General features: G+C 39.6%; 1 protein-coding gene across 1 annotated transcript in view; it reads left to right on the top strand.

The window, feature by feature from the left end:
- Window positions 1-26450, top strand: part of TMC1 (transmembrane channel like 1) — a gene marked incomplete at its 5' end in the record, with an annotated part of 220939 nt that overhangs the window by 125233 nt on the left and 69256 nt on the right. The window contains 2 exons of the mRNA XM_031654756.1: window positions 2677-2775; window positions 19872-20014. Of these exons, the coding sequence (XP_031510616.1) occupies window positions 2677-2775; window positions 19872-20014 (242 nt within the window). The remainder of the gene's footprint in view (window positions 1-2676; window positions 2776-19871; window positions 20015-26450) is intronic.

Genomic DNA, 26450 nt, shown 5'->3' with positions numbered 1-26450 from the left:
CAATCCTTGCACTAAAGGGTGTGTGAGCCTCTTGAAATTATATAACTTATGTATAATTTCCCATGTATGTTTAAAAGTGCATTTTTATGTGGAAAGTTTCATGGCTTCTTTCAGTTTCCCAAGGGGGTCCCTGTTCCTAAATGTTAAAAATTATTGTTCAAGAGGGAGACTTTGACACCCTGTGAGTTGTATTTATTTATTTTGCCAAGTTAGCTTTGAAAGAAATGCTTCTTTAATGCAACGCCAAGCCTCCAGACTTTCTATACTGAAGAAGCACAAAATGAACATTTTCCCCCTAAGATACAAAGTAAGATAATGCCCACAACACACACACACACACACACACACACACACACACACACACACACACACATAGTGGGATGGGATGAGAGTGGGAGTGGGGTCTTTTAGGTCCAAAGTCAGAAACTAAAACAGACAGAGGTTCCAAATCAAAGAAGACAAAGCCCTGAACTGATGTGGGGAAAGGGTCAGCTGAGGCCAAAAAGCTAGACTGAGGTCAGAGCCTTCACCTATATGAAGTTAAATGATTCTGACACCTTTGAATGCTTACCTTACAAAAGTTGGGCTAGGTTTTATTTAACCTACAAAGGACCTTTTAGGACCAGTATTTCAAAGCCAATGTGGTTCATACAGCATTGACAGTGGCCAACATTTGGTGTTCTGGGTGACTTTTTATCTTGATAACTTCAAATCAGTGCCAGTTTCTATACTAAGCCTCCCATTAACATAATAATAATAATAATAATGCTTTACATTCATAAAGAGATGTAAGCCTTTAATAGTACAAAACTCTTTCACTTCTTTTACTTACTGTGCCTCACAACAAATTTATGATGTAGAAGGTGGAAGATGTTTTCTTCAACCAGGTAAAACATGTAAATGGAGTCGCATAATGTTGATGTGACTTAGCTAACATCTCGGAGTAAATTTTTTTATTAAGCTGATCTAGGACTAGAACCCATGATTCAATCCCTTTCTCCAAGATTCTGCACTGTATTCCACTAGTTTTATAATCTTTGAGATAATTCCAGGGCTTCTAAAGTTGTCTGGCTCATAGAAGACACTGACCAAAGATCAGAGGTTCTGTATAGTTTATTTCCCAAGTGCACACTTTCAGGTAATGCAGCTGAATGTGTGTATTTTATCTATTTCAAATTAACCCCAGCTTTTTTTTCCCCCCCTTACCTCTCTAAGGAAATCTGAAACTCCTCCATTCCATCACTGGCTACTATGACATTACTTAGTGTCAGATGCAGATATAAATGCATTATCAGCAGCATTTACTCTTTCCCCCCACACCATGCTGCCTCCATGTGGAGAAAATCAAAGGCTGTTGCTGATTTATTTGAATGATATGAAATTGCAGAATATCTGCTATGTAGTGGATGGCGTCCCTATGTGTTAGGTTGGATGTATTCTGAGAGCTAGGAAGCATGCTGGCTTTGGATACCCTTTTGTAGGTTGTATTAGATCCTGAGGGGCATCCTGTTTTCTGGGCAATGGTTACCAACTCCAGCAAAAGAACAAGAGAATGGACATCCTGCATCTGCATGCTGACTTTGCAGAACCACCAGAGGCCAGGGCAGTCATCTCCCGGCAGCAAGCCTGTATTTTTCAGCTGCCTCTACCCTACAGGCTCACTCAGTATTCCTCCAAGGCACATGCCCTTTTGTCCCAAGGTCCTGTGTCCCTGGACAAGCCTTAGACCTTAATCTCCTTTGTCCTCTGTGCCCCCTAACTTTGGGGTGAGATAGCATGTGTGGAACCCACCTTCTATTCTGTTTGGACCAGGAAGCCAGATGGGCCAAAGGCCTACTTTGGGAGGTTGTGTAGCTTGTGCACAGGGAGTGAGCAGAGATTGATGTCCAGCCCTTTGCTCAGTCAAGCTCTGCACCTGGGCTTCAAGCCACATTCATCTTCTGTTCCCAGCTTTAGGAGGGAAGTTTCCATCTCACAGAAGAAGCAACAGCTGCTTGGTAAGCTACGGGACTAGAAAGGTGCTCTTTCCAGTTCTCACCAAGGCACCTTCCTATGACCCTATTCTTGCCCTCTCACTGACCCCCTCTTCCCAGTACTATTCTCCCTACTGTGCTTCTCTTCCAATCAGGTAGCATGAATTTGAGGCAGCAGCCCTGAATTGGTGACGAAGCAGACATCACAATCAGGGTGCAAGTGTTCTCACTTTGCAGGCACCCACAAATTATGTGATTGGTTTTCCTTGAGTTCTCTCTCTTGATGTGAAGGACAGAATCTCCCTCCATCCCCACTCCTAAGGGGTATTCTCATATGAAGGTGTGGGTAAGATGGTTTTGTTGAGTCCTTTGTGACTCGAAAGGCTACCTCTCTCCTTTCTAGTCTTCTAAATCAGAACAGTTTGGTGGTAGTGGTGGCAGTGGGATCCTCAGAAAGCCCTCTGGGGAATGTGGTTGACCTGACAGCTGGTGGTCCCCTGAACTCGGAATGCAGGGTCCTTTGCACTTCCTTTGTTCTCTGGATTTAGTAGTTGATTCCCAGAAAATGGGAGCCCACATGGAGACCCAAAGAGTCCCCAGGAAAATGTTTCAGAAGGGCTTTTAAGCAAAACCATTTGTGATCACATGTGTGGCTCAGACTTTGTTTCTAATTGTTCACTGCTTTCTTTGCTTCTCCATACAGTACCTCTGGGGTTTGCCGTATGGCAGTTTACCTAGGAAAACAGTTCCCAGGGCTGAAGAGGCATCGGCAGCAAACTTTGGTGTGTTGTACGACTTCAATGTAAGTGTCTCCACACAACTGTATTGGTGGGAGGATGGATTTCTACATTTCTACTTAGTTTATTTTACTCTGAAACCCACGGCCTCCTCTCCTGGGTCAGGCTGAATGTCTTAATAAAGATGTCCCTGCTCCCTTTAAAAAGAAAGAAGGAAGGAAGGAAAGGAAGGAAGGAAGGAAGGAAGGAAGAAAGAAAAGAAAGAAGAAGAAAGAAAGAAAAGAAAGAAAAGAAAGAAAGAAAGAGAAAGAAAGGAAGGAAGGAAGGAAAGAAAAGGAAAGAAAGAAAGGAAGGAAGGAAGGAAGGAAAGAAAGAAAGAAGTCTCTTTATATAAATGTGACTATGATTTAGGACAATGGTAATATATATGGGAATATAGACTACTGAATAAAGGTGAGCTCAGAGTTCAAAGACTTGAAGCAAATATTCTTATCGCTGGCTTTGGAAAAGAATAAAGGAAGAGTTTGTAAATGTGCTTTTTGGAAAATCTTGTTGGATTCCTAGGGAATTAAAACTTTTACGCTTCCTATTAACCTCTTCCTAAACAAGCCTCCTATTTAGTATAACTCATTAGTTAATACTAAATAAAGCTAAATATTGAAAACTAAGAAATACTAAATTCTAACTTCTAAATAATACTAAAATTAGTGTTATTCCATTGTAGTATTCAAATGAGCATTACTCTTTGAGCTCCCCTAGGTAGAGATTATTACTATGGAAAGGAGTTCTGTGGAAGAACTGGGTACTTTCCCATTTTCATGGGGACTCTTTGGGTCTCCATGTGGGCTCCCATTTTCTGGGAATTGACTACTAAATCCAGAGGTAAGAACAAAGGGAGTGCAAAGGACCCTGCATTCCGAGTTCATTCTGTGGGAGAACTCCTTTCCATAGAAAAACCATTTTGGACTATATGTATGAGTCAAGTCTTTGACAACAATGTAATTCCACATATTCTTTTTTTAGTAGTGACTAGATTAGAAATGTTTGGAAGCATATGGGTGGGAAAGTACCCAGGTAGAAATTGAGGAATTGATAATTCGAGTAATTTTTGGAGGCTAGACAATGAGAATAAAATTTTATACAGATTGCAGGATGAAGGAGGGAAAAAACAGACTTCCTGTTTATAGTGTTAATATGTATATCTTACAAACATTTTGATTTCTACTTTTAGCCTCCTTAAATTGTGAGTTTCCCAAAGAATGAATCAGGTCTGCTACATCTTTTCAGCCCGTAACCTAGTCCTCATCCAGTAGAGGCTAAATGAATCTCGTTGACTGACAATCCTGAGTGAGGGGGATGATTTGTAGAGCCTTGAAGTAAGAACCACAGGACCAGTTTATGTGAGGAGTACCAGAACGTGCAAACCTTAAGAAAGCTTTCCCATCTCTGAGTGAACAAAGCAAGCTATCAAATTAGCATAAGACACAATGATAGCGACAAATATGTGGCATTTGTAATCTTCAGTCACCCCTGTCAGTTGGACTTTCCATTTCAATTCAGCATTTTTAAAACTGAATTATAAACATACATAGGTTTTACAAAGATGAATGTGACATGATTCTTGACCTCAGGGTACTCGTGATATTAGAAGGAAGACACGTAGGCAACCAGTATACAAGATGCTGTGCATAAAGTTAGCAAAATTTTAAAAAAGGAAAAAAGATTCTGGGGAACCCTGAGTAAGTGGTTCTTATTTATTCTTAGGTGGGTCTGGGTTTTACAGAAGAGATGGCCCCTGAGTTGGATTTTACCTCTTCCCTTTTATTTCTCTTTTCTATCACTCCTAATTTCTTCCATCTCTTCCTCCTCCCCTCTCTTTATTCCTCCCTTTATTTATCTCTTTCACTTTCAAACTGCAAACAATACATTACTATGTCACCTTACCACTGTTTTCATTTCTCATTCTCTTCCTCCGATTAGCAAAATGACAAACTTCTGATCTGCTTAATAAGAACAGGGACTGCGATCACTGACTTTTTCTGCTTTTTAAGGCATACCAGAGAAAGGAAGGACTAAAAATATGAACAAAAGGTCTTTTCATTTTTATGTATAGATTTCTGAAGTTTAAATACTTCTGAATTTCCCAATGAACTGAAATGGAAAATTGTGGGCACAAAAGTCCATTTGGGGTTTGAAAGCTAGTGACTCAGTTGAGGAAGACAAACAGAAAAGTTGTTGTAAGAGAGTTACTAATGAGTGGACAAGAAGGTCTGAGAGGCAAATTCAGAGGAAAGTAGAGGGAAAGAGTTTGGATGATGAGTGTGCTCCCCAAGATTGTATCACTGCCCTTGACAGCTCTCTCATGTCCAGTTTGGTGAAATACGGTTTATAGGTCGGCAGAGGATACAGAAACCAGAGTGTTCTATGATATTTATTTCTAGGCCTGCCTGAAAACAATCCTAAGGCAATGAGAGAATTTTTAAAGGTCAAGAAAATAACAGAAAGCCATTACACTGATTTTATTCACTTACAGGCTTACTGCATGCTAGTATCAGTTATTAAGTTGGCATGCATCATTGCTGGGGTTAGTAGTGATTTTAATAGCTCTATTTCTTCAATATCTGCATCATGCAGTGAACTGTGATTGGTAAGTAAGGTCCCTCACTTCACAACCCTCTTCATGGTGGGTATTTATATCTGAGACTAAGCTCAAGAGTGTTCTTATATGTGAAATGGAGAAAATAACAGTATCCACCACAAAGAGCATTAAGTGAGATAATGCATGAAGCAGCAGATAGCTCAGAGTATGTGGCACACTGTACAGGCTGAGTATTCCTTATCCAAAATGCTTGAGACCAGAAGTGTCTTATATTTCAATTTTTTTCAGATTTTGGAATATTTCCATATACATAATGAGATACCTTGAAAATGATACTCAAGTCTAAACACAACATTCATTTAGTTTCATATACACCATGTACACATAGCCTGAAAGTAATTTTATCGAATATTTTAAGTAGCTTTGTTCATGAAACCAAGATTTGATGGTGTTTTAACTGTGACTTGTCACATGCGGTCAGGTGTGGAATTTTTCACTTGTGGCATCATGTCGGTTCTCAAAACATTTCAGATTTTGGAGCATTTAAGAGGTCAGATTTTTTTAATTAGGAATGCTTAATCTCTAAATATTTCTTATTAAAAGAACCATAACTTGACCAAAGGCAAACAGTTATTAGGAGACCGATTCGGGATTCAGGGCTGGTTGTATTACATGAGGCCATATATGTGGATAGTGACAAGCTAGTAAAAGGACTTTTATTATAACAAAGTATAATTATGTAAGTAAATAAAAGTACCCTGACCTTAATGAGGAGTTATTGAAAGATTCAGGGAAAGGAAGCAATAGGATTATATAGTTGTTATCAAATTGTTCACTGAATAACATTATTATTTAAAAGAAAATATTACTGTTTTAAGGATTTTTATATGATATACACATTTTTATGACTTTTGAAGTTTGAAAGATTTTTCTTTTTTGGGGGGCAATGATTATATTCTAAATTTGGCAGGGAAAGATAGGTTGATTCATGTTAAGGAACACTTTGCTTTTACATTTTTGTAATAAGAAGGAATTCAGCCCATCCTACAATAAGCTAATAATTGAGCACATTCTCTATACTAGGGTCAAAATAATTTCACAAGTACATCAATAAGAGAGAGGGCAGGACCTTTAATTATAAAACTGAAGATAGCAACAAGAAAAAAATGTACAAAACTTAATTTAAAATATATGAGATTTGGTTTCACAGTAAGAATCCAAAAGAATAAAACCAAGTAGTCACTAGTAATAAGACAGTATAGATTCAAATGAGATGCTGTCTTGGTCAGGATGTGGTGTCCTCTATGGCAGAGGGGAAGAGGCTGCCAGAGCACAGATTATCTTGAGTATCCTGCATAGATGGGAGAGATCAGATGCCACAGATAGCTGTGGGCTGTCCCTTTAAGAACTCCCATGGAATGGGCAGAGACGTCCTCCTTAGCACATTAGAACTGGACAATAAGAAAAGAATACAAGGAAGGAAAAATAAAATCTAGTCAAGCTCAAGAACCTGTGTATGTTACATCAGGTTAACCAGACCTTTCTCAGAAGAGAGAATCTAAATTTCCAGTTATATTGCTTTTATTTATGTTATCATTTTTGTTAATAACATCAAAATTAATGTAGACAAAGTACTTATATGGGCAGGCACTGTGCTTAGTGCTATGATATTTCTATTTATTTATGAATATTATACTCATATATTTATAGTTATTTATACTACTTGTTTCAGTATGTGTCAAGAAAATGGAAGGCACAGATATCTCAACAGAGATAATTTAATATAAAAAATTAGTTAAACAGATATTGGGGGACTAAAAAGGAAAAAGGGACATTGAGGTAACATGGAAACAGTAACAGGTAACACAGAACAGTTTTTACCCCTACTACTGGGAGAACAAAAGAAGAAGTGGAGTTATTAGAATCTAGGAGCTTGGAGGAAGGCTCCTGCATGGCCCCAGGGAGTGTGTGAGACTGGTTTTGGGTGCGCTCGAACAGGCTGGAAATGGAACCAAATACTGTTACTAGAGTGAAGAGGCATTGCTGGAGCCATGCATTCAGGAAAGAGCAAATCCCTTCTCCTGACTACTGTGTCTAAGTACCTCCTATTGGAAAAATCTGCAAGGAATCCGGTCTCAAAGGATAAAAGTAACTCTCCAAGTCCCGTCTCCAGCATCACAAAGCAGCGTATACAAGGATGGGTCTGAAGCTGAAACAGTTACTAACTGGCACATTGTTCTATTTATATTATAACCTATTGCTCATCCTAGTCTAGTAAGGTAGACATGACCATTCCTAATTTATGCCATTATTTAAGCTAGAGCCGTTATCTAGGCTATCATTATCCAGGTAGAGCTTGGGGTATGTGTGACCTCAATATGAAAACATTTGGATCCACTCTCTTGGATCCAAAGAGTTGGCATCTGGAGGCTGTCACTCAAAGGAGAGCTGAATAGCACACCCAGCTACAGGATCAGTTGACCTTGAACAGACTATATAGAGCTAAGTTATTCCATATAGAGGCAGGTGAACAGAAGCAGAAATAGATTAAAGGTCTGCATTTACAGAATAATGTCAGATAAACACAAGCACGATCTCCTATGGTACAGGAGCCTGTTGGATGGGAAGGATCAGAAAATCTTTGGGGTAAGGTGTGAGGAACTACCAATCTGTAGAGCTTCATCTGGGAAACTTGGAACCTCCTCTCCATACCCATGAAAGCTCAATGTTCTGTGACTTAGAAGCATGTATTACAACTCATCCAAATTCTCTTCAGTTATTAGTAGACAAATGCCATACAAAACGTGCACCATCAGCTAGTCTTATGGCTTTTCAAAGTCAGAATTTACCATTTTGAAACACCGTATTTTTTTTTATCTTCTTATTGAGTATGTAATGATGCATCTTGCTGATTGTGTAGGAAATCTGTTTATTAAAACAGCAAGAAACAGGGAGGTTATTATGTATGCTATGAATCAAATAAGCAGAAATTGTATCATGTAAATTAATAGAAGTAGAAGAATGAGTTTAAGTCAGTAGGAAGAGGATGTCTTTGTTGGCAAGATACTTGGAGGCACAAGGGTGATATAGAAATGATAAAGAGGAAGAGGCTGTATGGTTTTGATATTCTTGTGAGGAGAACGAAGGAGGAACTAAAGTGGAATTTGGAAGGAGCTTCAGCTGATATCAGACAGTGAGATCATATGGGTAAAGATTTAAGTTGTGAGTAAAGGGAAATGCATTCTGCTTTTCACCTTGAGAGTGCCTGCCTTGTACATTGCTGATGGATAAATGGTATGTCTACTTCACCTCCCTTTTTCTGCTAATCATTATAGATGTGGGAGATTGAAGATATCCTACAAGGGGCAGGAGAGGAGACTTAACATCTATTATGTCTTAAGTAGGTGCATACATTAAATTGTATCCTCATAACAACCCTCTAAGATGGAATATATCATCCCAGATTATTTCTTCTGCCCTGACTGCCTCACATCCCATCTTGGAGGTCTGCCCTTAAAGGAGACAGGTTAGTGACATTTTGAATGTTAATAAGAATGAGTTCAGTTCCCTAATCAACATTGACAACTCTTTTAAATAATAATCTTCCAAAGTAAGGGTGTCTCCTCTGAAACATATCTCAGTTCTCTTAAATTCCTTTATCTCTTTTTGCACTGGACACATGTAGAGGAGATATTTTGTGATTCGCATATGGAATAGCACATCTTTTGTTTTAGAAATATTTCAGGAGTTCAAATGCATCTTTATTTGAAGGGATGAATCATTTTAGGTTTCCTGAGGTGTAGACATCAAGACAATGTTATATGCAAGAGATATTGGCGGAGGGAGGCATGTGAAGGATAAAGGAGAGAGGGAGCCAGAGTAGGTGGGAAGAGCCTTTAGATGGTAATGCTGACCCTATGCCTGTGAAAGGAGAGAGAGAAGGAAGGATTTAGGAAGAGTCTCAGACTGCAGTACAGTTCTGAAAGAGTCTTGGCTAGGCTAATGGTGAGTCTCTAAACAAAGTATGCCCATTAGAGAAATTCCATATTGGTTAGCAATAACCCAGCTCCAGTATTTCCCATCATGCTCGGTCATTATCTAGGTAGAGGTAATGGTGTGTGTGACCTCAATATGAAAACAGTTTGGTCCACTCTGGTGGATCCAAGGAGGTGGCATCTGGAGGCTGTCTCTCAAAGGAGAGCTGAGCAGCACACCCAGCTGCTACCTTGAAAATGTGACTGGGCTCCTCCACTTTAGATCATAGCTGTTCATACTGCTGTTGTTGCTGTTACTTAGTTTCAACAGGTTTCAAATGCAGCCAGAATGACCTGTTTACCACAACCATTGTCTGGGCCTACCTCAGTGCTAGGGCAGCAGAGATTGAACTCCTAGATCATGAATAATTCTTTGGTGGGATGACCCCAAGCAAGACTGCTAAGCCTCTTGTGGACAAATTCAGATGTATAAATTTTCAAATCCACCTAGAGATACATCTCTTTCCTTAGGAGCAGAGATCATAACATTGGAGAGAGTGAGGACCCTCTCATCTGTGGATGTAGTGAGATTCCTTCAGCGGCTTTGCTGAGCAGGGCGGGGTGCTGCTCTGGCATGTGATGCTGGGACTGGCAGTATGTAAGGGCTCTCTATCCCTTATTTACTTCACTTCCTCAGTGTCCAGTGCAGGTCTCTTTGGTTCAACAGGCTCATTAAGTTTGATTAAAAGAAGAGGCATTTCATATTCTATTCTAGGTCCTAGATTGTTTCTTTTGCTTTGTAAACTTGTTAATTTGCTACTCCTGGGTGACTTTATGACACAGCTCTAGCTTGTGACGAGATCGATTTCTGGGTCTGCTTTTAGCTTTCTTGATGTTTTCAACTTGGGGACTGATTTCTTCAGGTCCTAGCGATGCTTTGTTCGTTTGTTTGTTTTGTTTTGTTTTGCTTAGCAACAAATTTTAGTTGTCATCACCTCTCTCAGGCTACACTTGGCCAAACCAAAGGTGAGCTTTTCTTTTGCAAATATTCAGGATTCATATGATCCTAATGCTATACTTACAATATGAAAACAGCATTCCTTCTTTGGATGTGACCACAGAAATAAGCCTTCTTTTCATTAACATAGTAAACATTTGTTGAGCATTTGCCAGGTGCCAGGCATTAAGCAAAGGTGAGCAAAACCCAAGGTCTCCGTGCTTGGGAACATAAAGTTCAGGGGAGCAGTCAAATAATCACAAAAATAAATTCAATTGTATTTGTGCCAAATGCTATGAAGGAAAGCTATATAGTGTTATGAGAACTTACAGAAGGCAACCTGATGTAGTTTAGGAGCTAAAGGAAGGAGGCAGATAAAAGAAAATGTTTTTTTCTGAGAAAGTAATGCTCAAATTGGGCTCTAAGGAGTCAGGACAACCTCTGAATTTGAAAGAAGGGAGAGGCATTCTCAGCAGTAGGAACATCAAGTACAGAGATCCTGTGATGACAAGAGGTGGCCTTATTTGGGGGACAGTAAAACTCAGAATGTGAGTAGAGCTGAGTAGAGCTCAGAATGTGAAGGGACATCAGAACTCAAGGCATTGGAGAGACAGAAGGGAACCAAAGCACGTGGGATCCTCTAAAATCTAGACTGCGCTAATTATTTTTTTTCTCAGAGCAATTAAAAGTAATTTAAGTGGGGGTAGGTGGGTAGTGACATATCAGACTTGGATTTTGAGGTAATCAACAGATTGTAGAAGGGCAAGATGAATGTGAGGAGATCAAGGAAGAGTCTTTCGATATGACTAGGTTAGAAACTAAGGTTGGAAGAGCTAAATTTACCTGGAAGAAGTTTTCTATATCTAAATATTGGCTGCTGAGCTGATAGATTAAAGGATGAGTCATTGAATTAGGTTTGAATTTGACAATGCATTAAATTATAGTCAATAATTTAAACACATAGCACCAAATCATAAATCTAATACATCTACTGTGACAAGTAGAGATTGTAAATCTATTCATTTTTTCCAAGTAGTTGCAATATATTCTTTACATTTTAAATTATTTTATTTGTTCAAAAACTCCTTTTTAAATATATGATACTAAGGTATCTCTCGGTATAGGCTGTGTCCAGATGACCATACACGTCTTGTTTCATGTATGAATTCATAAAGCTTCGCTCTGAGTAGTTTAAAGAACCAGGGGCAAATTTATAACTCCAGAAGTCAACCGGCCAACAAAACCCTCTAATATGCTTTTAATCTCCTCCTTGCAAAATGAAAGAAGACAACTTTTTTTTCTTTGTGGAAAGAAATTATACATAAAACTCATTTTATAGCACTGAGATTATCTCATTTTGTAAGAGTTTTATGCAATTAGACAGTAGGAAAAATTAAAGAGTTTTTCTAGCTTCAATGTCTCTCAGATACTTCTTTGGTGTTTTGATTCATTAAATCCAAATGTAAGATTATTATTGTCATGTTACTGTCTTGGATGATTTACTCTATTTTATTGAAACGGGTAGCAGAGAGCAGAAGAATAAAAAAAGTTGGTGTACATGACAATTTAAAGGAGCTTATTCTAAATGAGGATTCCTAATGATTACCAGAAGCAATTTTTATTTTGTTCATTCAATCACTCCACAAATATAAATTGAATGTCAGATGTTGGGAATACAAAGACAACTAACATATATTCCCTGCCCACAGGGGCATTATGATCTAATTGGATATGCAAACAAATAATTGCCATACAAAATGACAATCTGAGGCTGGTGGACATATGTCTTAGGCACTTGGGAACATAATGGAATAAGGGTTGAGTGTTGGGGTTTACTGGAGTTCAGATACTAGACTCTTGAGAGAGCCCAGTAAAGAGAACCTCTATTTCCCATGTGAATTCTGAATAATTTGTTTAAAAAGAAGAGGCAGATGGGCAAAAATATTTCCACATTCATTATTAATATAAATCGAATTGGAGGAACAATCCGGAATTCTTAGCCAAATGGTCTTGCTGATTTGGAACCCCAAATTAGCCAGTTTACCTCGAGGGCAACTTATCTCCTAGAGGAAGAAAGATATGTTTGGGCTGGGCCTGCCCAGTTAATTCGTTCCCAGTTTATCAAGAGAAATCACTGCACCTCTCCTGGGGTGGAGTGAGTCTAGGGACAGAGAAAGGCTGAGGCGTATTGCACTGAGTGAAGCTCCGTGCCTCTGAAGGAAATGCTGAGAGAAAGGAAGGGGCATTCATTACGCCTATCACAACTGGCTGTGGTCGAGAGCTTAACGAAGGCTTTACAGGTATCTTAAACCAGTTTTAAAGAAAAGGCGGGAATAGAGCAGGCTCTAGAATGGGGCAGGCAATTGGGAAACGAATTCCAAGCAGAGAGATCAGCATGCACAAAGGCATGGAGGCATGAGATGGTGCTATGCTCTCAACAACCAAGAGTGATTCAGCAAATTTCATATTTAGGGAGAGAGGAGAGTGGCAAGAAGTGAGCCTGTCATACTAAAAAAATAAATTCAAAAAAGGGTCTAATCAGGGAGAACAATTTCATTATGCTCAAGTCATACTTTATCCTACAGGCAGTGGAGCGCACCTGAGATAGGGGGAAGGAGCAGGTTTGGGAAACTTTCTTGAATGCGCTATGTTCAGGCTTCCTGTGAGACATGCAAGTGGAGTGAGATGTGTAATGGCATTGGACATAGGGTCTAGAATTTCCACTGTTAGTATCAGGCATGGGCCATGGCCCAAAAGGCAAATGGAACTACTTTCTTTAGAAGCCAGAAGAGTTAAAAATGCAGTGTAGCATAATGACAAAAACTAGACATGGGATTCCAACAAACCTGGGTTTCAATCCTGCCACATATGACCTGTGAGATATTAGACAATCATCCTGAACCTTGTAGTTGCCATGTATAAAATACCGTTTATACAAGCCTAGCTACCAGGCTTGTATAAAAAATACATGAGATTATGTGTGTAAAGTATTAGCACATCTCGGCTGGTCGCAGTGGCTCACACCTGTAATCCCAGTACTTTGGGAGGCCAAGGCAGGCAGATTACAAGGTCAGGAGATTGAGACCATCCTGGCTAACATGGTGAAACTCCGTCCTACTAAAAATACAAAAAATTAGCCAGACATGGTGGTGGGTGCCTGTAGTCCCAGCTACTCGGGAGGCTGAGGCAGGAGATTGTGTGAACCCAGGCGGCGGAGCTTGCAGTGAGCCGAGATCACGCCACTGCACTCCAGCCTGGGTGACAGAGCAAGACTCTGTCTCAAAAAAAAAAAAAAAAGAAATATCAGCATATCAGCACGTCTCCGGTACATAGCAGATGCTTCTTTAAATGCCTCTTCAGGATACTTAGCTCATGAAAATTCCCATTTGTTGGAGGGACAAGGAAACAGAAGGAAGGAACTTGTATCCACAGCAAGAAAGTGGAAGTGGGGCAGCAGCCATGTCCCCTGTCTAGGCAGGAGGCAGGGGGACGAGGGTACCAATACAAGGATGGAAGGATGGACACCAAAAGGAACTGCCTCCTTCACAGCTGCTTGAGGGGCAGAGGTCACTGTCTACTGTCCTTAACACAACTTGATTCCTTCTGCTGAAAATTAGATCTGCCTAGGCTCGGCTCAGCTTCCTCTTTGTAATCTACACTATCCCCGTTAAGAACCATAGAACACCGGCCGGGCGCCGTGGCTCACGCCTGTAATCCTAGCACTTTGGGAGGCCGAGACGGGCGGATCACAAGGTCAGGAGATCGAGACCATCCTGGCTAACACGGTGAAACCCCGTCTCTACTAAAAATACAAAAAAAAAAAAAAAAAAAAATTAGCCGGGCGTGCTGGCGGGCGCCTGTAGTCCCAGCTACTCGGGAGGCTGAGGCAGGAGAATGTCTATGAATCTGGGTTGGAGAAAAATGAAAAGAAAAAACTCAGAGATGAGCACAGTATTAGGCAGAAGCCTAATGGGTCTGGCTGGAGAGGAGGAGGAGTGTGGCCATGCACTGCTCTCAGCATACAGCCCATGAGGGCAGGGATGGCTGCTGTTCTTGTGAGATCAGTTGAGGTTTGTTCTGGGTGTAATTAGCCTTTTCACTCCTTGTTTCTCTCATATGTTGTGTCCTACTCTATGAAATGTTGAGTGCCAGTCCTTGTCTTTCATCCACACTTGAAACCTTCGTTCATGCTAAGGTGTAAATAACCAGCAACAACTCAGAGAAAAGTAGAAATACACCCAGACTTGAATCTTGCAGTGTCACCTCCCCTCACATACCCTCAGCAGATATGCTTCAAAAATTATACCTTCTTTTCCTACCAGTTTTACCTTATACATTCTTTCAAAATAATGGTATGACAGCTATTACAAATTAACAAGAGCTACTAAGAATGAAGAAATTCACTGATCATCCTGCGGATAGAGTGTTATCTTTCATGGTGAACATTTATTTGTAATCATGAGATACACCAAAGGGATGCAGTTCTAATATAATTTCAGACAACAGATAATTATGTTTTGCATGCAGAGACTTTTGGGGGCCTCTGTAATCCTGTCTCCTAATCCATCTATGTATATTGGGCAAATAGTAAGTTCTCAATAAGTGTTAGTTAGGAAAGTAAATGTGTGAATCGAGCCCTGGTAACCGTAATAAAAACAGTCTTTCTTGTGGAAATGTGTCGGTGATTATGGACTGGACCAGCTGCAGCATTCAAACAGAAATTAGAGTCTTAATAGACAACACACGAGCATGGCACCCCAGAGTTGGACAGAAATTTTCTGTGCTCACTGGGAACTTGGCGCTGACTCTGGTTTCTCTGTCACAGATTTTGGGGTGGGAGAGTGCTCCCATGGGGAAAGCAGCACGTGCTGACATCAAAATTGAATCGAAACTTGGCTGGGCTAGGAGTCATTGCTATTTTAGTCACTTCCAGATGTCTGCTGCTGTAGTTTCAAGGGACAGGGAAAGATGAGTGGAGTGTGCCATGCCACTGGGTAGAAGATGAGGAGCATTCTCCTTCTAAGCCTTTCAAGTTGTATTTAAAGCCATCCCTCAACATGCTACAAAGATGGATTGGATAAAGCCTTTAAAAACTGTGCTCTTCTGTTCACAATAGCGAAGACTTGGAACCAACTCAAATGTCCATCAGTGATAGACTGAATAAAGAAAATATGGCACATATACACCATGGAATACTATGTAGCCATAAAAATGAATGAGTTCATGTCCTTTGCAGGGACATGGATGACGCTGGAAGCTATCATTCTCAGCAAACTAACATAAGAGCAGAAAACCAAACGCTGCATGCTCTCACTCATAAGTGGGAGTTGAACAATGAGAACGCTTGGACACAGGGAGGGGAACATCACACACTGGGGCCTGTCAGGGGGTTGGGGGCTAGGGGAGGGATAGCATTAGAAGAAATACATAATGTAGATGATGGGTTGATGGGTGCAGCAAACCACCATGACACGTGTATAACCTATGTAACAAACTTGCACATTCTGCACATGTATCCCAGAACTTAAAGTATAATAGAAAATTAGTTAATTAATTAAAAATAAATAAATAAACAAAAACTGTGCTTTTTAACAATATTCATTTATAGATTTGACTTCATATATATCAAATAGGCAAACTGCAGAAACCTTTGCAAACTAATCATGACTCTGCCTGCCCCCAGTCAGAAAAACAAAACCAAACCAGAACCATTCTGGGGCTTTGGTTATGATCTAATATTTATGAAGTGCCAGCCATTGAACATATGTTGAATGGTACATATGCCAGATGAGCTGGCTGCCCCTAGTAGCTATTGTGCTAACCTAACAAGCTCACCAGATGCTTGTTCTATATCTACTTTCTCCTTTTATGATATTTTCAGTGTGTCTTTTAATCCCAATATTGTCATTATGAATTAGATAAAAGATATCAGGTGGGGGTGACCCCCTCTGAAATATTCTCAAAAGGGATGCCTGGGGTTCTTTCCAAGAGGCCCTGGCACCACCAGGGACCAGTCTAGGGGTGTAGATCAAAGTCCGTAATAGGTTCATAGAGTTTCTTGTTTCTTTCTTTCACCGAAAAGGTATGGCACTAGCATGATATAACTCTTGCTAGATAAAGAAAGCACAGGAGAAGCAGTATAGTATAGTGGTTAAGCATATAGGATTTGGATTAGACTCAGTTCAAGTTCAGACACTGTCACTCATTAGTCATGTGAACTTGGACAAATTACTTAACCTCTCTAAGGCTCAGTTTCTTCATCTGTAAAATAGGTATAGTGATAGTAGCTATTGAATTTTTGTGTGTGCAGGAGAGGGGAAAATTATGGTAAATAAGAATTCCTCCCTTGTCCAACAAGATTGTGAGCTAACCAGAAATATAACAAAGGGTAAGACCAGTGGAGGTCAACATGCCCCCTTTATTATTGTCGAAGCTGACATAAAAGAATGTAGTGTCTTTATGGACAAGTGAACTTCACAGCCAGACCCCTCTGCCACGACAGGCCTCTCCTTGGAGGGGCAGAGCACAGCATGTGCCCTCTCAAGAGGAGGAAGAGATGTCCGCATTTCTCCATCCACGCTCTACTGTCAAATCAGTCGCTTTTCCCCCAGGCTAGAGTGAGGCAGTGGAGGGTGGCCGGGAGTGTTAGGTTAATGGGTCTTCACATGGAAGAAAACATCAAGAGTGGAGGATACGATCATCCTAGTAGCGGCAACTTCAGAGTGTTCCCCCGAGGACTCTGTAAGATAAAACAAGGTGTTTGGCAAGTGCTAAATGTTCACGAAATGTATACGGTGATGTTACGTATCACAGCAACCATTGTCACTGAGTGTCACGTTTGTGGTTTGTGGCAAAGAGATAGGGCAATGAAAAACAGAGACATTTGGAAATTGTTGTGTTGTCCCATGAGGGTTAAATAAACAGGTCAGGATATAATCTTTAAACCAAACAAGAGACTAAGTGTTTATTCTTAGCACGTTCTGTTATTGTCACCCTGGGACAGAAGAACCAGCATAAAGGTTTAAGACACAATAGAAGGAGATTGGATTTAACACAAGTGGGAAGAAGCAGAGATCTTAACTAGATAAATGTGAAACAAGAAGATGTCATGCACCTGGGAGCTGGAAAATCCTCCCAAGCATATTCTCCTGGGATGAAGATTTCTGGGTCTTGGGCAGTTGGTCAATCCATGTCTTACCTTAGACGTGAGATTAGCTCCCCTACTCCCTCTGCTTGAGGTTTCTACTGGTTGTTTATCCCTAAATGTTCTTTTGGGTTGCAATCCTAGTCAGGGTTCTCCAGAGAAATATAACCAGTAGAAGATATGTATACACACAGACACACACATGTATAAAATTTATTGTATAAATCTAATATTTATATAATAAATTTATTTGGATTCATTATTACTTAAATTGATTATATAAATCTTTATATATATATATATAAATTTGTTGGGTTTTTGTTTTTTTGAGACAGGGTCTCACCTTGTCACTTTGTCACCTAGGCTTTAGTGCAGTGGTGTGATCTCGGGTCACTGCAACCTGCACCTCCTGGGTTCAAACAATTCTTCTGCCTCAGCCTCCTGAGAACTGGGATTACAGGCGTGTGCCACCATACCTAGCAAATTTTTGTATTTTTAGTAGAGCCAGGGTTTCGCCATGTTGGCCAGGCTGGTCCTGAACTCCTGACCTCAAGTGATCTGCCTGCCTTGGCCTCCCAAAGTGCGGGAATTACAGGTGTGAGCCACCGTGTCTGGCAGATATATGTAATTTATAAGTTAATGTAAATAATAGATTTATTACAGATATAAGAGATTCATTTTGAGGAATTGACTCACACAATCATGGAGGCTGAGAAATCTGCTAACCTGCCATGTGCAAGCTGGAGACCCAGAGAAACCAGTGCTGTAATTCAGTCTGAATCTGAAGGCCTGAGAACCAGAGGAGCCAATGGTCTGAATCCCACTCTGAGGGCAGGAGGAGATGAGATGAGATGTCCCAGCTCAAGCAGTGAGTGAGGCAGGAGAAAAAGGAGCAAATCGCTCCTTCCTCCTTTTGTTCTTCGTCTTTTTGTCCTCAGTGGATAAAATGATGTCCAACCATGTTGGGGAGGGCAATCTACTTTACTGAGTCCACCTATTTAACTGCTCATCATATCCAGGGACACCCTCCCAGGCAAACCCAGAAAGAGTGTTTAATATGGACACCCCATGGCCCACTCAAGTTGACACATACAATTAAACATCACAAGTTGGCTTTATTTTTTCTTGAACTGAAAAATGCAGATACAGGCCTGCGTGGCCCAGGGAAGCCCAGACCTTTGGTGTTTATGTATGATTCATTCCATGCAGTCCCAAGTTAAGCCCCCAAGTTCCTCTGAGATTATTTGGAGATTTTATTTTGTTCTAGTTCTTATAGAGTATAGTATTTAAGAAAATTTGTGCCATATTTTGAAAGCAATAGTTTTTTCAGGTCTCTGTTGGCCTCCGATTTGAGTTAGCCATGATCTTTGTTAAAGGCAATTTTCTAAATTACTTCTCTTAATTCTTCCTCTAGGAATTAGCATCCACGACATTTCTTCTTTCTTTTCCATACCTCCACTCTCCCTGACTTCACTTCCCTTCTTTGGCTGTGAGTGTCAAAGTCCCTGGGTTGGTATAAATGATGTTAAAGACAACCAACTGGGTTTTCTAAGATTCAGGGTTGATTCACCTGATCTCAAGAGGAAGCCCCATATTGAAAAGTGATTATCTTCTCATTTCACAAAGCATAGTTATTGTCACAGAGAAGTAAGAGGGGCACTGGGGAGTGGATAGCTGTAGTGATACAGTAACAATGCTTCAATGCTGAGAGTGAAAAACAGTGAATGTGAGGAAGGAAAAAGGTACATATTATAAAGGAAGCAGCATCAGAATATGCCAATGTTCTGAGGATAAAGAGGGAGTTATTCAGGTGACTTTGGGAGAGGATGATTTCAACCCTGGCAGGTAATTTTTAGGAATGAGAATCTAATGCACGAGTAAACATGCTTGTTATAAGGGAATGCTGTGATAGTCTTGATGAACGGGAAGTGTGCAGATGAGTTCTAATGTCATCTCACCTGCTCTTTGATTTTTGTGAAGTGAGAGCTGAGACACAACCTCTGTGGTTGAAGAAGAACTGATCTAATTATGGTCAGGTGATTGGAAATGGAAATCTGCCACTGCACTTTGAGGAAGCATTTTTCAGATCCCCATCCCCCAGTATTAAGCAAGCTCTTAAAATTGTAAATCTAATGATACCATGAAGTGTGTTTTGATGTTTAAATCAAAGGGCATTTCACGGTAATGGCTCCACAGCTGAGCAAGCCTATATTTGCTTAAAAATTGTATCTATTTAGAAGTCACTGGTTTTCAAATAAACCAAAAAGCTGCCAGTCAACATGGCAGCTGAAACATTCACTTCATGGAGCAAAACAATAGGGCTCATGTCAGAGCTGTGACCCAAGTTTGAAAATTAACGTCATTTTGTTATTTCTCTTACGAGTTGATCTTTTCCTTTGAGTTGCTCTTCACGACATCTGCTAAGTGGCTTTGTTGTTGGATTTCAGGGTTTGGCACAATATTCCGTTCTCTTTTATGGCTATTATGACAATAAACGAACAATTGGATGGATGAATTTCAGGTTGCCGCTCTCCTATTTTCTAGTGGGGATTATGTGCATTGGATACAGCTTTCTGGTTGTCCTCAAAGCGTAAGTTTGATTTGTCTTTTGGGAAGCAAATAATCATTTCTGGAATCAAATGGAGGGATTAATTTGGGGATTGGATATAATTTTGTTGCTATTTTATGTCTAAAGGAAACAGAGTCTGTAAGAGATGAAATGTAGTTTTAATACCAACACTAATGTTAGACTATTACATCTTCAAAAGAATTGAACATAAACACAGGCCTTTGAGTCATCTCATGGGGTCAGACTAATGCTTGCATGTCTATCTTGTGTTTAAACATATTTTTTAAATGTGCATTTTTGTACTTGAAGGTACGAATTAACGTTGCCAGCAAGACAGGGAAACAGCTGCTGGCCCCTCTTTTGCGTGCAGAGAGGTTTTAACTTGCAGAATCAGCTCAATAGGCAGAATCTATTGTTCTCTACTCATTTAAAAAAAAAAAACCGGAATAATCACTCATCCAAAAAATTTTAGCTGTGTAAGACAGAAAAAATGAATGGTCCCCAATGAAACCGTCACAATCAACTGTATAATCATGGTTTGTCTTGGGAAAAGATGTATTGGAGTATGGGGAGGAATTTCACTGGAGAACTGATATTACAGCAGTTCATTTTTCCCCCTGCCTAAAATATATTTATAATACTCTACTTAAAGACTGCAGAAGCCTAGCAGAGTTATTTGGGTTTATATATAAGAAAAATGACCCTTTAGCCAATTTTTTTTTTGAACCAGTTTACGAGAAGAGTTTAAACATCTCAAGTAAGGTTGCCATTCTTTTATTTGACTATGCTCAAGGTGAATGAGTTTTCCCCTCATTGTAGGAGGCCCCTCTGCCTGAGGGTCTAAGAGGGAAAAAGTGCAGAGTCACCCTAAGCAGGAGCTCTCTGAAGCAGTCTGTGACACACTTTGTGTCCTAAACCTGCCTCACTTACAGGTTCCTCCAGAGAAAACTGCCATATTTCATTTTTAAGCTCTTTTTGGACTTAAAACCTTGTGGGAAATCCTATATGTAAGACATTTATCAACCTGTTCAAGTGTAATCAGAGACCTCAAATATAAGAGACTGTCCATCAGATAAACTACTATCACATTCCAAAAATCAAAGATATTTTCTAGTCTTTTGACTATATTGCTCTGGTTGGGCTGAAGTTAGAGGTATCATTTACATTACTGAGGCCTCATGAGTATCATTTCTGTGTTGCTCCTTTAGTTTCTATAGTCAGTGGAGAAGAATATTTTCTCATGTCCGATTACTCAGCTTTTTTCGGTAACTGTGCAGGTTGTGTACCCCACAGTCATTCTGCCTAGGTTCAAATCCCAGCTCTACCTTGTATGTATTTATACAATCATTAGCAGATGGCTCAACTGCTCTATTCTCCTGTTTCCCCTTGGTAATAGAGGTGTAATGGATGTGAGGACTAAATGAATTAATACAAAGCACTTAGAATATGCGTGGATGAGAAAATTATTAAACAAATGTTAACTATTCACTATTTTATTAGGATTATAATTCATAGGCTTATTGAAGAGAAAAGACCAGCATGGTAGGAGTTGAGGCCACATTATAGCTCCCCAAAACAGGGCAGTCATGTATGGTTATGCAGTTGTACATCAGTAGATTTGTATGTTTAATAAATTATTTTCTGGCAGATGAATTTAAAGTATCTAGAGCAGCACTATGCCAGGCAAGTCACTTATATAAGTTTAAAACTTCTAGTAGTCATATTAAATAAATAGATAGGTACATTTAATTTTAATAATAAATATATTTGATTTAACTCAATATATCCAAAGTATTACCATTTTAACAAGCAATATAAAATTATTGTTGAGATATTCTCTGCCTTTCAGAAGGCATCAAGTCTTTGAAATCTGGTGTGTATTTTATACCAGTCACATTTCAAATGTTCAGTAGCCAGATGTTGGTGGAACACTCTGTTGGGTAGAGTGGCTCTAGAGGAAGTAGTGGCTTTTTCAAAGTTGCTCAAAGATGCCATTTGGGATAGCTGCAGGGCATGAAATCCATTTTCCCCCTCAAAGTCATTCATGTTCTGTCAACCAAACCAGTGTGGCCTTGAACCTTTCCTCTGGCATGGACCTTTGGTTGCTCCTTACCTGATTAGCAAGTAGTTTAAACTCATTGCCCAAACAGCAAGACAACTCGAAAACAATACATGATTCTCACCCCACCACCAGCCCATGGGGACAATACTCAGTAGAAAAAGAATTGATGAGATATAAATCTTTGTACAGAATCACTAATCATCTCTTCCTACTCCTATCCCAGTCAAATATTCTCTTGGAATAAGTTTGAGTGGATTTATGACATACGTTACTCAAACGGAATAGAAGGGAACCTAAGTTCTAAAATCGACTAGGCTACATCAAGATTTTTTCATTGTGCTCATTCTGTTAGCTTCTGCATATTCATTCACAAAATGGGAGCAAATATCTATTTTTAGTTACTTAATAGCAAAATCAGAAAATAAAAAGATAGAAATCCAAGAAAATAGTTTGAAGTTTTAAGATAAGATGACTAACTTTGTTGACCCAGGACTCTTCTGGTTTTAGAACTGAACGTCTTGCATTTGGGAACCTTTCAGTCCCCAACAAACAAGGATGGTTGATCACCTTAGTTTTAAGTCCTTCCCTTTTCTTCTTCCTCCCTTCATTCGTTTCTTTTATCCTTCTTTTTTTCCTTTTCTTTCCAGGTCAGTGTACATTTTCAACCACATCATATACTTAGAAATCTTCATGATAAATATAAACATAAGTATTAAAAGCAAAGTAAAACAGCGTAACGTAAAGTTACACAACATAGAAACCATCAGCTCCTTTAAATATTGTCCTCATTAGTTTAAAGTTTTATGTCACAAAGTAAAGGTGGCTTGACATCGGGACCCAACTGCTCCCATTAAAAATAATTCTCTAAGCTAAAAATCTGGGATTTTACTGGTCTGTTTTACAGCAGCTAAACTACTGGAAACAGTTGAATCATTTTGGGAATGCATGTCTTAATAAGAAACTCATAGCTATTTTATCCTTATAGGCGTCTTTCAATACTTTTTCCTGTTTGTAGGTTGTTTTAGTCCATTTTGTGTTGCTATAAAGGAATACCTGAGGCTGGGTAATTTATAAAGAAAAGAGGTTTATTTGGCTGACAGTCTACAGACTGTATAAGAAGCATGGAGTCAGCATCTGCATCAAGTGAGTGATTCAGCCTGTTTCCACTCATGGTGGAAGGCAAAGGGGAACCAGCATGTGCAGAGATCACGATGGTGAGATAGGAGGCAAAAGAGAGATGGGAAGGTGCTGGGCTCTTTTAAACAGCCAGCTCTCGTGGGAACTAATAGAGTAAGAACTCACTCACTATCCCCTGCAAAGGAAGGCATTAATCTATTCATAAAACAATCTTCCCCTATGACCCAAACACCTCTCATTAGGCACCTCCAGCATTGAGATCAAATTTCTACATGACATTTGTGGAGACCAACAGTCAAACCTTAGCACAGGGCTCCCTGGGATTAAATATAATTTTTCTGTTTATGATCCTGTCTATAACAATACTCATAGAATTGACTAACAAATATTCTTGGATACTTAAATCATGTGCTATACATAACCCTTAAATGGTGTTAAAATTTTTGTCTACGTAGACTATCATATATATTATATATATGAGATATATATTATAAACTACATATATCAAAAACCAGCCTCAATACCTGCAGATAAATATTTTTAAATTTGGCAAAATGACAGTATGTTCATCCATATTTCTGGAGCTGCAACAATAATTATGATTTTTACTTGAAATAATAACAATTAACATCTGTTGAGCATCTGTCATGAATCAGTTTAAATTACATTACTTCTAATCCCTAAACATTGCAAAGTAGCTATTAGTTTTATAATTTTACAGATAATGAAATAAAACTCAGAGATCCTAAATGAACTGCGCAAGGTCATTTGACTATAAGACCTCTTTGAATTTAGATTTTTCTAGTTCAAAAGATATCTTCTACCCCCTACACCTTGCCACCTCTCTGTACTGTGCTTCTCCTTACATAGGCCAATGTGTTCCTCCCACCAATCTTATATACTGTGTTGAGTATACATTAGTTATTCCTGTTGGATGGATGGAGAAATTAAGGCTCAGCAGAGTTTGAGGATTTGACTAAGTTCAAATACCCAGTAATTTGTAGAACTGAGCTTTGAACACCTTGCTTTAATTCCAGGACTTCGCTTTTCTAATTTCCAATGTGGATTCATTTATATTGATGATAACAATCATCAGTATAGAGTGATGTCTCTGTCTTATCCTGGGTAGCCTTTTTTTTTAAAAAAAATTCTATATTAAAATAGTTTCTTGTCTGTTGTTAAATTCCCTTAGAGTTTTATGGCCTTGATATGACTCAAGTGACCAAATGTTTTGTTAAAAAACAATTAAACCTATCAAAACCAAGTCCTCCTTCTACAAGATTCTTGCATATTCCAAGATAAATCATGGCCAGCTTCACACACACCATTTCTAAATCAATGAGACTCTATTTTCTCCCTTCTACTTAGATGTCAGTGCCTTTGTCCATTTTCTTTACACTTCTTTGGTGTTTACCCAGACAGTCATGACCTACCTGATACTCTACCTAAATATCTTCCATGTCTCTTGACATCTTTAATTTCTTAACATTGAAATTGTTTCTTTTTCCTCCCCACATTCTCACCCCCAGTTAATTTTTTTCTTTGTCAAAGGAATTTCTCCTTATCTATTTAGTAGAAAGCAGTCAGAGTGCCTCATAGAATCCAGTCTAATATTTTACTTCTCAGAGATATTTTCATTGGAGATCATGTTTGATGTATGTAATGATGAATTTCAGACCCTAGAGAAGGTTATGGAAGGGTAAGTGGACCTGGCCTAAAGGACATGATATTCTGGCAAATCCCATAAAACATATGATTATCTCATCTTCCTCAAACTATAGTTGACCTTGTTTCAAAAATGCTTGGAGCAGAAAAGCAATGAGGTATGAAAGACATAAAGTCACCACCTTCCATTTTATATTACTGCTCTATGAACTGCATCTAGATTATAAAAATCAACATAAAAAGCTGTCCTCTTGCAAGAATGGACTAATAAGGATGGCAGTAGTTCACAATGGATGGCAGCTATTTACAAAGTGAGGTGATGTTGTCAAAACCTGTCATAATGACAAAGACAGAACTGAACAGCAATAGCATAACAAGCATATGTCATATGCATTTATTATATGTATTGTGCTATGCAAAAATGCAATTTATGCTATATGTATTTACTTGGTGAGGCTCTTTCCAGTGCTAAGTTTACTTCTAGAATGACAATTCATGTTTTCATTCATTTAATTACTATTTGTGGAGCACCTAGAATGGATAATCTAAGAGAACTATCCAGTACCTGGATCTTTCTTGGTGAGCAAAATAAAGTCCTTGCCCCTGTGGTGCTCAGTTGGGGAAATATTGTAAACAAAGAAATGACCAGTGGTTTTGGCCAATGTAGGATAATTTTATGTTGTTGTTATCCTCTGCAGTCAAATATTTGCTACAGCTTCTCCATCCTCAAGAATTTTAAGTAGTTGAGAAGCGCAAAGATGGCTAACAAGATGCAGCCAGGAAGAGCTTCTCCCAATGAGAAACCAGGGTATTAAGAAGACTGGCACACTCCAAGTAGATCTTCAGAAGAGAGGCATCGAGAGTGGATGGAGGCAGGATGTAGACTGTGCTAGAATTGGAGGAAGCTCGGAATGCTATGCTCAGGAATGAGTTCTAGGACTCATTCCTGGCCCCGAGTTGCTCCTGAGGAAGGGAGAGTTAAATAGGTGTGGAGTAGCCCACTCTCACCATGGATCTCCATAATTCCAGTTGCAGGAGACTCCATGACCCCCCATGCATATTTGAACTGATAAGGAGAGCTGCTTGAAGAGTTGGCAGGGACAGGACTCCAGACCATGTGGAGTTCAGAATATTTGGCAAAGGAAGGACTGCAGTAGAGCACAGCCAAGGACACCCATCCCTGAAGGCTCACCATGCCCCTGTAGGCTTTGGCCTTTGTTGACTGTCAGACCAATACAGAGCAGGGTTGTCTGGCCCATGGAATGAGGCCATTCTTATCTGAGTGCCTCCCTTGTCTGCCAGCCTTTCCTCAGGTTCATGCCTGGCTGTGCCCACTTGCAGCACAGGCTTGGATGTCCAACTGGGGCACTTCTTAAAGGCCATCACCATAACTTCTTTGCTGGCAGACCCCACCCAACTGTTGGAGAGCTTCTGAAGACAAGCCTGCATCCACACACACCCGCCTGCAGCCTTCTCCCTCTGCTTTGCCAACATGCAGACATGCATGGACCCTGCTGCTCTGCTGTCACCTACACGAGCTTACACCCCACTGCCACTGCCCCGACAAAGCACTTTTGCCAGCAACTCTCATTG

The sequence above is a fragment of the Papio anubis genome, chromosome 13, assembly GCF_008728515.1.
Source record: "Papio anubis isolate 15944 chromosome 13, Panubis1.0, whole genome shotgun sequence".
Taxonomy (NCBI): Eukaryota; Metazoa; Chordata; class Mammalia; order Primates; family Cercopithecidae; genus Papio; species Papio anubis.
The sequence above is the reverse complement of the archived record's forward strand: the minus strand, read 5'-3'. Positions and strand labels throughout refer to the sequence as shown.